The following is a 12598-nucleotide window of genomic DNA, read 5'->3' as shown; positions in this document are numbered from 1 at the left end:
GACCCACTGGGAATGTGATTAAATAAATAAAAGCTGAAATAAATCATCCTCTCTACTATTATTCTGACATTTCACATTCTTAAAATAAAGTGGTGAACCTAACTGACCTAAGAAAGGGAATTTTTACTATGATTAAATGTCAGGAATTCTGAAAAACTGAGTTTAAATATATTTGGCTAAGGTGTATGTAAACTTCAACTGTATATTTTTAAATTTAACTAGGCAAGTCAGTTAAGAATAAATTTTTATTTACAATGACTGACGACGCTGGGCCATTTGTGCGCAGCCCTATGGGACACCCAATCATGGCCGGTTGTGATACAATGTCACGCCCTGGCCTTAGTATTCTTTGTTATTTTAGTTAGGTCAGGGTGTGACATGGGGAATGTATGTGTTTTTGGATTGTCTAGGGCACAGGTGTCAAACTCATTCCACGGAGGGCCGAGTGTCTGCGGGTTTTCGCTCCTCCCTTGTACTTGATTGATGAATTAACATCACTAATTAGTTAGGAACTCCCCACACCTGGTTGTCTAGGGCTTTATTGAAAGGAAAAACCAAAAACCTGCAGACACTAGGCCCTCCGTGGAATGAGTTTGACACCCCTGGTCTAGGGGTTTGTATGTTAAATGGGTCAGTGTCTTGCCTAGATTGGTTCTCAATTAGAGGCAGCTGTGGTTCATTGTCTCTGATTGAGAGCCATATTTAAGGCAGCCATAGGCATTGGGTTTTGTGGGTAATTGTCTATGTAGAACGTTTGTAGCGTTTGTATTTGCACTTACGTTTGTAGCTTCACGGTCGTTTAGTTTGGTTATAAGTGTTCGTTTCGTGTTTCACTCGTCTCTAATAAAAGAGATGTATTTTTCACACGCTGCGCCTTGGTCCACTCATTATCCTCAAGACGATCGTGACATACAACCTGATTTGAACCAGGGTGTCTGTATTGACGCCTCTCGCACTAATAAGATGCAGTGCCTTCGACCGCTGCGCCACTCGGGAGCCAATCAGCATTCAGGGCTCGAACCACCCAGTTTACAATTCTACATTTTACTAACAAATGCTTTGTTTGAGTTGTAAACATTTATGTGACACATAAATGCCAAAATAACATGCAAAACGTGTGTGTATGTATATATATATATTTTTTAAATGTATTTTACTAAACAGGTGGGGCTACCTGCCTGAATGACAGGTCGCCATTGCGCCTCCGATACTTCGCCCTGTTTAACTTCTATTTCCCCTCCTGTCTTCGATCCTGCGTACAACTCACTCTGCTTACACTTTCTACCATTCCTCTTTAACAAACCATCTCCCCTTTCCCCGCCACTTTTAACTGACTTAAGCTCACCCTATTTCTCCCTCTCTCTTAGACCTCATCTGTCTCACGTTTTCCCTCCATTGCTCCTCCGTATTCCAAGTATACATGTCCTTATGATAATACGGCACTTCTCCTCACATACATCTTGTTCTTGCCCTCTCAAGGGACGTCATTTAACCGATCTCACTTCTAAAGCAGCTGCATCGTCTTGATGTTCTTCTTTATCAATAGCTACAGCGCCTATTTTCAATTTCAAACTAGCACGCTTTTCCATCCACCGTCTCCTAGGGCACAACATGGTTGTTATAACTTTTTATCCAGTGCTTTTGGTGTTAATATATTTCTCATCGTGTGAAAACTAAGTTTTTATGTTGTAATGTAGCTACATTTCAAATAGTTATTTTGAACATGTTCAATTTCTATTATCTGATACTGTAATAATGAATATAGAAGAGGGCATAGTTTAGACTTCATGAAAAGAAACATGACCATCAAAAACATCTTACATCAGAACATTGGAAGGAAGTGCATAGAGCTGCAGTTATTCACAGATAAGTCATCAACTGTGTGTAACACTTGCTTATCAGAAACACCATAAGTGCAAGCATCCAAGGTGCAGAGAGAGCATCATTTTGTTCATGTATTATTCATTTCCATATCTGCTGAGCTCCTTCCACAGCAGGCCACTCGGATGTTATCAAACACAGCCATGTAGAGCAGTGGATGGATGCACATGTTCAATGTAGCCAGTCCCTTGGACACCTGGTAGGCCTTGTACACCCAGTCGCAGACAGAGCCAAGTTCATCAACCTTGCGGAAGAAATAGTAGCTCTGGAGGAGATGATAAGGCCCAAAGGAAATGGCGTATAGCACAACCACCGCAAACACCATCAGGGCCACCTTCCGTTTCTCCAGGGAGGTTATATTCACATTCCTCCACACCGCCCTCAACACTGCGCAGTATGATGCAAATGTGACCACGAAGGGAATAAAACACCCAGCCACAGACAGAAAGACTTTGTAATACAAGTGAGTGTATGCAACTTCAACTGCATCACTGTTGGTACAATAGGAATAGGATACACAATTGGTTTGTTTGCTTCCCTCTGGACATGTGGAGGCAAACTTCAGCACAGGAGAGGAGATGGCTGTCACAAAGATCCAGATGACGACACTGGCAGCCTTGGCTTTGGCGGGGTTCACATGGTTCCAGCTGGAGAAGGGGTACACAATGGCCACATAGCGGTTCACACTGATACACATGATGAAGTAGATGCTGACATACAAGTTGCAGGTGAAGAGGAAGCGTTCGATCTTACAGACCGCCATCCCAAACAGCCAGTTCTCCCGCATGTAGTAGACTATGAGCAGGGGCAGGGTGAGGACATAGAGCAGGTCACTGATGGCCAGGTTACAGGACAGCACCACACCAGTGTGCCAGTTGTTCCTCTCCCTAGTCGCCAAGAGTCTCAGGGCAAACAGGTTACCAACCAACGCCACACAGAACTCAACACCGTACATTGAAGGCAATAACTGCACTTGGAACTTGTCACCATGACAAGAAGAGTTGTAATCCATCATGTTTGTGTATTGATTTCCGTGGGAGATTAGAAAATAGGAGGGGAAAAGGCTGTGCAAACTGGCTCCCAAAAGTGGTATTTGTTCATCTCTGTGGAAGAAAAAGGATAAAGATATTCATTATATTCTGTGCTGAAGTGGAGAACCATTCTTTTATGCAGGTCATACTGATCCCCTTAGGGGAACTTTGCACTGTGCCAGCCAATACATCAGTCACAATTGTTCATAACATCAATCAGTATCATTCTGTCGCAATACATGTAATAAATTGCTAGTATTAGTAGTGTTTTAAGATACCTTCAGAGCTGTTGTCTTATCAGAAATATACACCTGTGGTCAAAAATAAATAAAAACACACTGCAGTTCTCCATACTAATGTTGTGCAATGGATAGCAAATAATAATCTAAAATACCATGGACCAAGGTTGTGTAAATCTTAAACCAACAGAATGTCTGTCCAAAACACCCCATGGAGCCTAAAACAAGTTAAATAGAATTTCTCTCTAAGAAAAGCCACAAGACCGTTTCTAATGTTACTTCTCCAGTCTATTCAACAGACACAAAAACCTGAAGCATGCACCAGCATTAAAAAACAGGTGGTCAACTATAAACGGTCCACATTTACTCAATTTTTGTCCTTACACTTTACAGATATTTAAATGTATAATGGCAATGACCTCAGAATAAAGCCAGATTAGTACTTACTCATTGACAGACAGATAAGGCTACATTTCCTGGGGTAGACGTTCACACAGAGACCAGTAGAACTTCCCATGATAGGTGAGTTACATGTACAAAGATTTAAAGCAGTCACTTCCCTTTCTGACCTTCCATCCAACCAAATCAACCCATTTGTAGGCATTTTCAAGAAGTGTGACCAACACTGCCTGCCCCCTGTTCTATTTGTAGCACAGTACCAAATGAAAATGTGACAACTCTATGGGACACCGTTTGGACAGCTTATTTTACCTCGGAAGAACAGAAGCTGAGTGAACGTCTGTTATCAGTACCCGAGAATTGGGCGGAGTCCAAACGACCTTTATGCAAATGTGGATCATCAGTGACAAAAATCTATGACTCATAGCATACGTATAGGTGAATCTTTGTGACATATGAATTACGAGTGAGTGTAATCAATGTGTAATAACTACGTAAAAAATGTATGAACGTGTTAAATTATGTGACCTGGAGTCATATTCAGGCCCTGATTGGTCAAGAAGCTTATTTGACACAAGTCAAATAGTGTTATTTTATGTGTATCTTTTTGACATGCAAAAACCCAAACGGCGTTCCATACTCAAGTCTCATGCGCATCAGCCTCGGCTCCAGTTTACGGCCACGCTTTGAAGTGAAAGCTTGTGGCAGAGGCTACATGAGTCAGACACAAGAAAAAAACGCTACGCACAATTGAGCTGAACTTGGTATTCAAAAATGTATTTGCCAATGCTTATAACATTTTTATAAACATGTTCACAAGGTACAAAATTACATCATTGCATTTTCCTCCAGTCCTCCAGCTGACTTGTGGCGATACCAATGTCCTTTCATGAAAGAATACATTCCTCTGTCCTCCAAACGTTTGCCCCATCCCCAGATTTCTTTCCTCCAACCTCTTGCCCCCCCAGTGACATCTTTCCAAAAGATTTGCCCATCCCCAAATTTCTTTCCCTGTATTCAGCAATTTGCCAATGCTTATAAAAAAATGTATAAACATGTTCACAAGGTACAAAATTACATTTTCATCCATTCCTCCAGCTGACTTGTAGAAATACCAATGTCCTTTCATGAAGGAATACGCTCCTCTGTTCATGTTGATCAGAAACTGCAGTGACCACAAGAGTGAGTCCATACTGCCACCTGGTGTTTTACCAGGGTAGAGCGCTAAGCGTGCATCAGTCCAGGCTTTCAAAGCTCAGCTCTTCCCCTTCCTCTGTTTGAAGCCCCCCTTCGCCCCTCCAGGACCCTTCTTGAAACCACCAGGACGAGGTTTGCCCTTAAACTTAGAACCCCCATCACCCCCAAATTTACTGCCCCCCTCAAACTTCCCTCCAAATCTTTTATCCCTGTCACCAAATTTCTTCCCTCCCAACTGTTTGCCCCTATCCCCAAATGTCTTTCCTCCAAACCTCTTGCCCCCTGGTGACATTTTCCCAAAATATTTGCCCCAAATTTCTTTCCCTCTTTCCTGTCCACGTCACCCCCCATTCGGTCTCTGGGTTTCCCTCCTGGACCAGACCTATGAGGTGACTTGGAACCATATTTGTTTTTCCTGTCGTCGCCAGAGAATGGTTTCCTCTTCTTGAAGGGTCCTCCTGAGGGCCTTTCAGGTCTTTGCCTCCTCTTGGCTGCAGGGAACATATCTAGATCGGGGAGGGAGAAAAATAAATATAGGTGATTTTGTCTGCCAAAGTAGCACAAACATATAGTACAACAAAACACAAACTACAGAGACTTGGTTCAGTACTGAAAGAGTACATACCTTCATCTGGCTCCTCCCCTACAGCCTGTCTGTAGTACTCTGCCTCGTCGTCAGATTCAACAACCGGAGGCCTGTTATCCTGGTTCCCAGGATCCTCCACTTCAGGGTCATGCTCTTCTTCCTCCTGGCGCCTCCTCTTGATGCCTGCCATGCTTCTTTTTCTGACGTTACAGAAACAAACATCACGGTTCCACTCCAACTCAGGTGGAATGACTAGCCATTACAATGTGCTAGAACACTCACTTGTTCTCCTCTCGTAGCGCTTTCTTTTGGGCAACATCCTGCTCTTGTTTTTTCTTCCGTTCCTGCTTTTCTTTCATCTGCGCCTCTTTTCGGATCAGGATCTCCTGAAGCTCTTCCTCAGTCTTGGCGACTTCAGAAAAGACATTCAGAGTGCCTGTATCAGCATTTCACCATGACCAATTAACAGAAACACCCATTCTCAGTGGATGTGTCAGTAAGCGTTTACTTTTTTGTTGTTGAAATATCACAGGTAATCATTGTTATCATTTCATCATGTACATCCCAGACATCTAAATCAACAGGAAGCTGACAGGTGTACTTACTGACTGCATGGTAGAGAATGTTCCCCTCTCCCATTCCCTCCTCGATCTTCACCAGCTGCATGGTGATGCGTGGGCCAATCTGAAGAGACTGATGCTGTAAAACCCTACCAGAAACTGCTAACAATGTCACATCAGTAGGATCAACTGCTGAAGGCACCATGGTGATAAATGTCAGGATGTGTCAGTAAGCGTTTACTTTTGTGAAATATCACAGGTAATCATAGATATCTTTTCATCATGTACATCCCATGGACAGAAAATGACAAGACAAACTGATGCTATAAACCTAGCATTTATAGTCACTGCCAACACAGGAGTAGACAATTCTATTGAAACACTGGTAACAATGTAATACCATTAAGATCAGCCACTAAGTCACCATGGTAATCACCTCAGTCAGTCTCACAGCGCTCTGTTGAGACGCCATGTTACCACGCCCGGAGTAGATCTGTGGCAGTTCCGTTATGTTGTGATCTCCATCTTGCTCTGCTTCACTTTCTGAAAGATTAGCCCCTCTGAAAGAAAGTTAGCAGGGTAAGAAAACACATAACAACTGGCCAAATCAGAATTACTTTGTAGGTAGATCACTTCACAGCCAACATAGACAAGGTAGTATCACCCAAATAACATTATGAAACAGCGCAAATTTATCAAAGCAATATTGAGAACCCAAACACATGCAGATAGACCAGATAGATCAAGTAGAGCAGGAGACACTCTGCAGTTTGCTAGGACTATAACAGACAGGGCTCTTACTTCATCAGCAGCTCACTGATGTCCTCAAACTTGCTCACGTTGGGGAACTTTTCCTGCATCAGCTTCTTCACGCCTCTACTCATGCCCACAGGGACTACTTTCAGGCTGCTGCAGAGGGGGATAGGGAGAAGGACAAGGATGAGCGTGGACTGATCCATTTAGTCAGCTACGGGGGGGATTCTGCATGATGAGCGCATCAGTGCGTTTACTTTGAATATACATCACTAAACAATCAAATCACAATCTGTCATCCTCTGAGCCCAAGCAGTCTTCCTATAGAGTAACCAAGCCACCTTGAATTAAAATGAGTGCACAAAACATCTTGCATACGTACTAATGGCGAGATTCAATTTCTTGAGACACTGGATCGTAGTTCAGCTAAGTACATCTCTTTATGGCGTTGAGGGCTACCTACAAGAAGCAAACCTGTTAAAATGCATACTAATCCGATTCTCATCAATATAATAAGAGGATAAAAGGATTTTGGGATGTCAGAAAGCGTTTACTTTTGAGTGATCGTCACAGATAATCAGAAGACTATACTATCATCATATTTCACAAATCACCAATCCAGCAAAAATCCAGGTACTGGTGCCTTTGACATACCTTGTGCACATTGATGGAAGGGAACATGTTTTGGAACATGGTGGACATAAGTTTGACATGCATGCCCTCCGAGCCAAAGTTATTGAGGACCAGCAGTGCATGATGTGTGAACTGCTGTTCATGCATTCTGTGCCTCTTCAGTGACGAGACCACATCTTTAATAAGGGAGTACTGAAAACGATTAAGAACATATTCAGGAAAAGCAATTGAAGCACACAACCCTATATTTGCTTGTTTCTAGTATTGGGGCTCATCAGTGCGTTTACTTTGAACATATATCACCGAACAGTCACGTCAAAATCTGTCATCCATTGAGCCCATTTCTTCCAGTAAGTCATATGGGTTTGTGTACTCACTTTGGTCACCCGGAAATGGAGCATAGGGCCTTTCGGCAGCCGAGCAAGCCTCTGGAAAGAGAAAAAAATTACTCATACACTTTCTAATTTGCCATTAGGATCTAGTAAACAGCCCAACTGTAGATATTGATGCATCAGTGATAAAACATCTTAATCATGAATTCAGATATTCTCATAACTCATCATCTGCATCAGCAATTGGAATAACTAAGGAGGTGGCTGACACAGCATATACTTCATTGATCAATAGCGATATATCCTAAAGCTATTCCCTATGCCTGCCTTTGATAAGGCCATGGGTTTAGAGCAGCTGCAGTGTCTACTGTTAAAGCCCCTTGTGGTACAGTAACGCAACAGGGGTGTATTCATTACGCCGATTCTGTTGCAAAACGTTGTCTGTTGCAAAATAAACCATTTATGCCAAACAAAACCTGTTAAGGGTAAAAATATATATAACAAAACATACTTTTTTAACAAGAAAAATACGAGTTTCTACTTTACAAAATCAAGTATGTCACTCCCTGTTTAATTTGCTTCAGTTTGGTTCTTAAACAGTGAATGGTTCTTAAACAGTAAAACGGTTTCAGTAATGAATACACCCCTGGTGTTTGCAGACTTATTTACCATGTTGACACTGCTGAGGGTCTTGGTGAAGATCATGCAGTGTGTTACTCCCAGTGGCCCTGCTACAGCCACAAAGTCCTTCAGCACATTCTTCTTTCTCACCTGTCAATCACAAGCAGGCAAGACCTGTCAATCAAATGCAATCCATTATGAGCCAAGACACACTTCTATGTATAAACTCAGAGCAGTGGTTGAAAGTGCAAGATCACATAAGTATTATGATACGTTTTATAAACATTAACAAATATATTAAGTAACAAATGTGGCATGCAGTAACGTCAATTTGATTCAAGTCAGTTATAAATACCAGTTTTGAGTTTCATGACATGAACAAACGGACCTTAAGAGATTCTGCAGTGAAGGGCTCCATGACGCGCCGCATGTCCTCCACTAGCTGACCGACATTCTTGCCGACTTGGCCACGGTGAAACACGAAGGAGTGAGGGACCGCACCGAACACCTCTTCCGCCAAATGGTTCGCACTCACACGTGACTTCTTCTGGTTTTTGGTCTGAAATTGAATTAACACCTTCGTTTATATGGCCAGGATACTTCGCTATGTTACGAGCTAACGCAGTTGTGGATGTAATCAGTTACAAATATTTTAATCATTGTTCAGATATTCTCATAAAAACATCCTTTTCATCCACAGAATCGTGTCAATAACTAGATAGCTAACGTTAGCCAACAACTACTTAACCGCTTACCTTTGACTTTCACATAATGGCAGTTTAACAAAACAATATAATAGAGTCAATAATATAACACGTCGCTAATGAACCTAACTATCTAAATGTAAAAAGCGAGCAAGCTCCGTTATGCCTCTCCGTGTCCTTCATTTCAATCAGATACTGCTCTTCAACCACGTGGATCTGACTGCGCCGGCGCGTTGTGTGTCACATTGAAAAACGTTCGTCTTATTCAAATGCCTAACCAAACTTTTGTTCTCAGCTTCCAGCATGTGTATTTGGCTACCGACCTGGTGTTGCTTGGGGTATTTAAAGAACATTTGCAATATGAAGTCCAAAGGGTAAAACTTCATTATTACAGTGTAATTACATGTAACAGGTAGTGTAGTTAATTGTAATAACTCATAGTTATACTGTAATAACATGTAACTGGTGGTAATTGCATTCTGTAATTACAGAGGTGTAACAACAATTGTTACCATGTTTGTTACAAAGGGCAAGTTTCCACTAAATTCAACAATTTAGTGTTTCAATTCACCAATTTAGTATTTAGTTTCTTATCAGCTGCATCCGATTTAGTAATAACTGTCACAAGGTTGTATCTCTGCTCTCATCCTTCTAGACCTATCGGCTGCCTTTGATACTGTGAACCATCAGATCCTCCTCTCCACCCTCTCCGAGCTGGGCATCTCCGGCGCGGCCCACGCTTGGATTGTGTCCTACCTGACAGGTCGCTCCTACCAGGTGGCGTGGCGAGAATCTGTCTCCGCACCACGTGCTCTCACCACTGGTGTCCCCCAGGGCTCTGTTCTAGGCCCTCTCCTATTCTCGCTATACACCAAGTCACTTGGCTCTGTCATATCCTCACATGGTCTCTCCTATCATTGCTATGCAGACGACACACAATTAATCTTCTCCTTTCCCCCCTCTGATAACCAGGTGGTGAATCGCATCTCTGCATGTCTGGCAGACATATCAGTGTGGATGACGGATCACCACCTCAAGCTGAACCTCGGCAAGACGGAGCTGCTCTTCCTCCCGGGGAAGGACTGCCCGTTCCATGATCTCGCCATCACGGTTGACAACTCCATTGTGTCCTCCTCCCAGAGTGCTAAGAACCTTGGCGTGATCTTGGACAACACCCTGTCGTTCTCAACTAACATCAAGGCGGTGACCCGTTCCTGTAGGTTCATGCTCTACAACATTCGCAGAGTACGACCCTGCCTCACGCAGGAAGCGGCGCAGGTCCTAATCCAGGCACTTGTCATCTCCCGTCTGGATTACTGCAACTCGCTGTTGGCTGGGCTCCCTGCCTGTGCCATTAAACCCCTACAACTCATCCAGAACGCCGCAGCCCGTCTGGTGTTCAACTTTCCCAAGTTCTCTCACGTCACCCCGCTCCTCCGCTCTCTCCACTGGCTTCCAGTTGAAGCTCGCATCTGCTACAAGACCATGGTGCTTGCCTACGGAGCTGTGAGGGGAACGGCACCTCCGTACCTTCAGGCTCTGATCAGGCCCTACACCCAAACAAGGGCACTGCGTTCATCCACCTCTGGCCTGCTCGCCTCCCTACCTCTGAGGAAGTACAGTTCCCGCTCAGCCCAGTCAAAACTGTTCGCTGCTCTGGCACCCCAATGGTGGAACAAACTCCCTCACGACGCCAGGTCAGCGGAGTCAATCACCACCTTCCGGAGACACCTGAAACCCCACCTCTTTAAGGAATACCTAGGATAGGATAAAGTAATCCTTCTAACCCCCCCCCCCCCCCCCTTAAAAGAGTTAGATGCACTATTGTAAAGTGGTTGTTCCACTGGATATCATAAGGTGAATGCACCAATTTGTAAGTCGCTCTGGATAAGAGCGTCTGCTAAATGACTTAAATGTAATGTAAATGTAAATCTCTTGTGGACAGATGCCCTGGGTGTCCCAGATTATAAAAATTGGATGCTCAATAGGCTCTAATTACCAACCCGTCAATCCGCACCCTTCGAAATCTCCAAATAAAATCAAATGTTATTGGTCACATACACATGTTTAGCAGATGTTATTGCGGGTGTACGGAATTCTTGTTTCTAGCTCCAACAGTGCAGTAATATCTAACAATTCATAACAATACACACAAACCTAAAAGTAAAAGAATGGAATTAAGGAATATATAAATATTAGGACGAGCAATGTCGGAGTGGCATAGACTAAAATACAGTAAAATAGAATACAGTATATACATATGAGATGAGTAAAGCAAAACTATGTAAACATTATTAAAGTGACTGGTGTTCCATTATTAAAGTGGGTAGTGATTTCAAGTCTATGTATATAGGGCAGCAGCCTCTAAGGAGCAAGGTTATGTAACCGGGTGGAAGCAGCAAAGTGATGGCTATTTAACAGTCTGATGGCGTTGAGATAGAAGCTGCTCCACTCAATATTGTTGCTTGCCACCAAAGTGTACCATCTTGGTTAACTTGGTTGAGTTTATAAAAACATGTTATATCATGGCTCAGGCTAAGACCCAGATGCAGACACAAGAGGCAGATAGTACAAGTCTCAGAGTTTATTATAGTACAAGGGGCAGGCAAAAGGTAAAAGATTTGATGCACTATTGTAAAGTGGTTGTCCCACTGGATTTCATAAGGTGAATGCACCAATTTGTAAATCGCTCTGGATAAGAGCGTCTGCTAAATGACTTAAATGTAATGTAAATGTAAGTCAAGGCAGGCAAAGAGTCATAATCCAAATCAGAGTCAGGCAGGTACAGGACGACAGGTTCAGGAGGGCAGGCAGGATCAGGACAGGCAGAAAGGGTAGAACTGGGAAGACTAGGAAAAACAAAAACTAGAGCATGGGAATATGCGGGTAGGATTTGACGGGATAAGACAAACTGGCAACAGACAAACAGAAAACGCAGGTATAAATACACAGAAGATAATGGGGACAAATGGGAGACACCTGGTGGAGGATGGAGACAAGCACAAGACAGGTGAAACAGATCAGGGTGTGACAGTTATATATAAATCAACTTCACTGACTGGGGTCTACCATATGGGTGTCATCCCAGATTATAATACACTACCCATTATGAAAACCTGAATCTCTTTGCCATCCAAGTAAGAAGATAAGAGCATCCTGACTGGTTGCATCACTGCCTGGTATGGCAATTGCTTGGCCTCTGACCGCAAGGCACTACAGAGGGTAGTGTGTACGGCCCAGTAGATCACTGGGGCTAAGCTGCCTGCCATCCAGGACCTCTACACCAGGCGGTGTCAGAGGAAGGCCCTAAAAATTGTCATACACCTCCGCCACCCCAGTCATAGACTGTTCTCTCTACTACCGCATGGCAAGCAGTACCGGAGTGCTAAGTCTAGGACAAAAAGGCTCCTCAACAGTTTTTACACCCAAGCCATAAGACTCCTGAACAGGTAATGAAATGGCTACCTGGACTATTTGCATTGTGTGCCCCTTATGTAATTATGTAATTAATGTGTACTTACATAGTACGTCATCCACCCTGACAACCTGGCCCTAATTTTAAAGCTTCTGGAAGCACCATCCAAGTGAAAAAATGAACACACTATTACTCCACAGAGTACGTGTAATATCTGTATACGTGTAATGTAATTACTAGGTGTTAC

General features: G+C 43.2%; 1 protein-coding gene and 1 pseudogene across 1 annotated transcript; both read right to left on the bottom strand.

Annotated features, from left to right (window-relative positions):
• Positions 1-655: 655 nt before the first annotated feature.
• On the bottom strand, positions 656-4201 carry p2ry11 (purinergic receptor P2Y11). Its single transcript, XM_055893435.1, has 2 exons — positions 3599-4201; positions 656-2984 (listed from the first exon to the last, which is right to left on the bottom strand). The coding sequence occupies exon 2, from the start codon at positions 2894-2896 to the stop codon at positions 1952-1954; it is 945 nt and encodes a 314-aa protein (XP_055749410.1). The 5' UTR covers positions 2897-2984; positions 3599-4201; the 3' UTR covers positions 656-1951.
• Positions 4202-4300: 99 nt separating this feature from the next.
• LOC129830739 (suppressor of SWI4 1 homolog) lies at positions 4301-9002 on the bottom strand (annotated as a pseudogene).
• Positions 9003-12598: the final 3596 nt, after the last annotated feature.

This window comes from Salvelinus fontinalis, chromosome 2 (assembly GCF_029448725.1).
Source record: "Salvelinus fontinalis isolate EN_2023a chromosome 2, ASM2944872v1, whole genome shotgun sequence".
In the NCBI taxonomy this organism is placed as follows: Eukaryota; Metazoa; Chordata; class Actinopteri; order Salmoniformes; family Salmonidae; genus Salvelinus; species Salvelinus fontinalis.
This window is presented reverse-complemented; position numbering and strand designations above follow the sequence as displayed.

Bases quoted from the DNA above. Each gene is read 5' to 3' on its own strand.
- p2ry11 (XM_055893435.1), bottom strand. From the start codon at position 2,896: ATGATGGATTACAACTCTTCTTGTCATGGTGACAAGTTCCAAGTGCAG.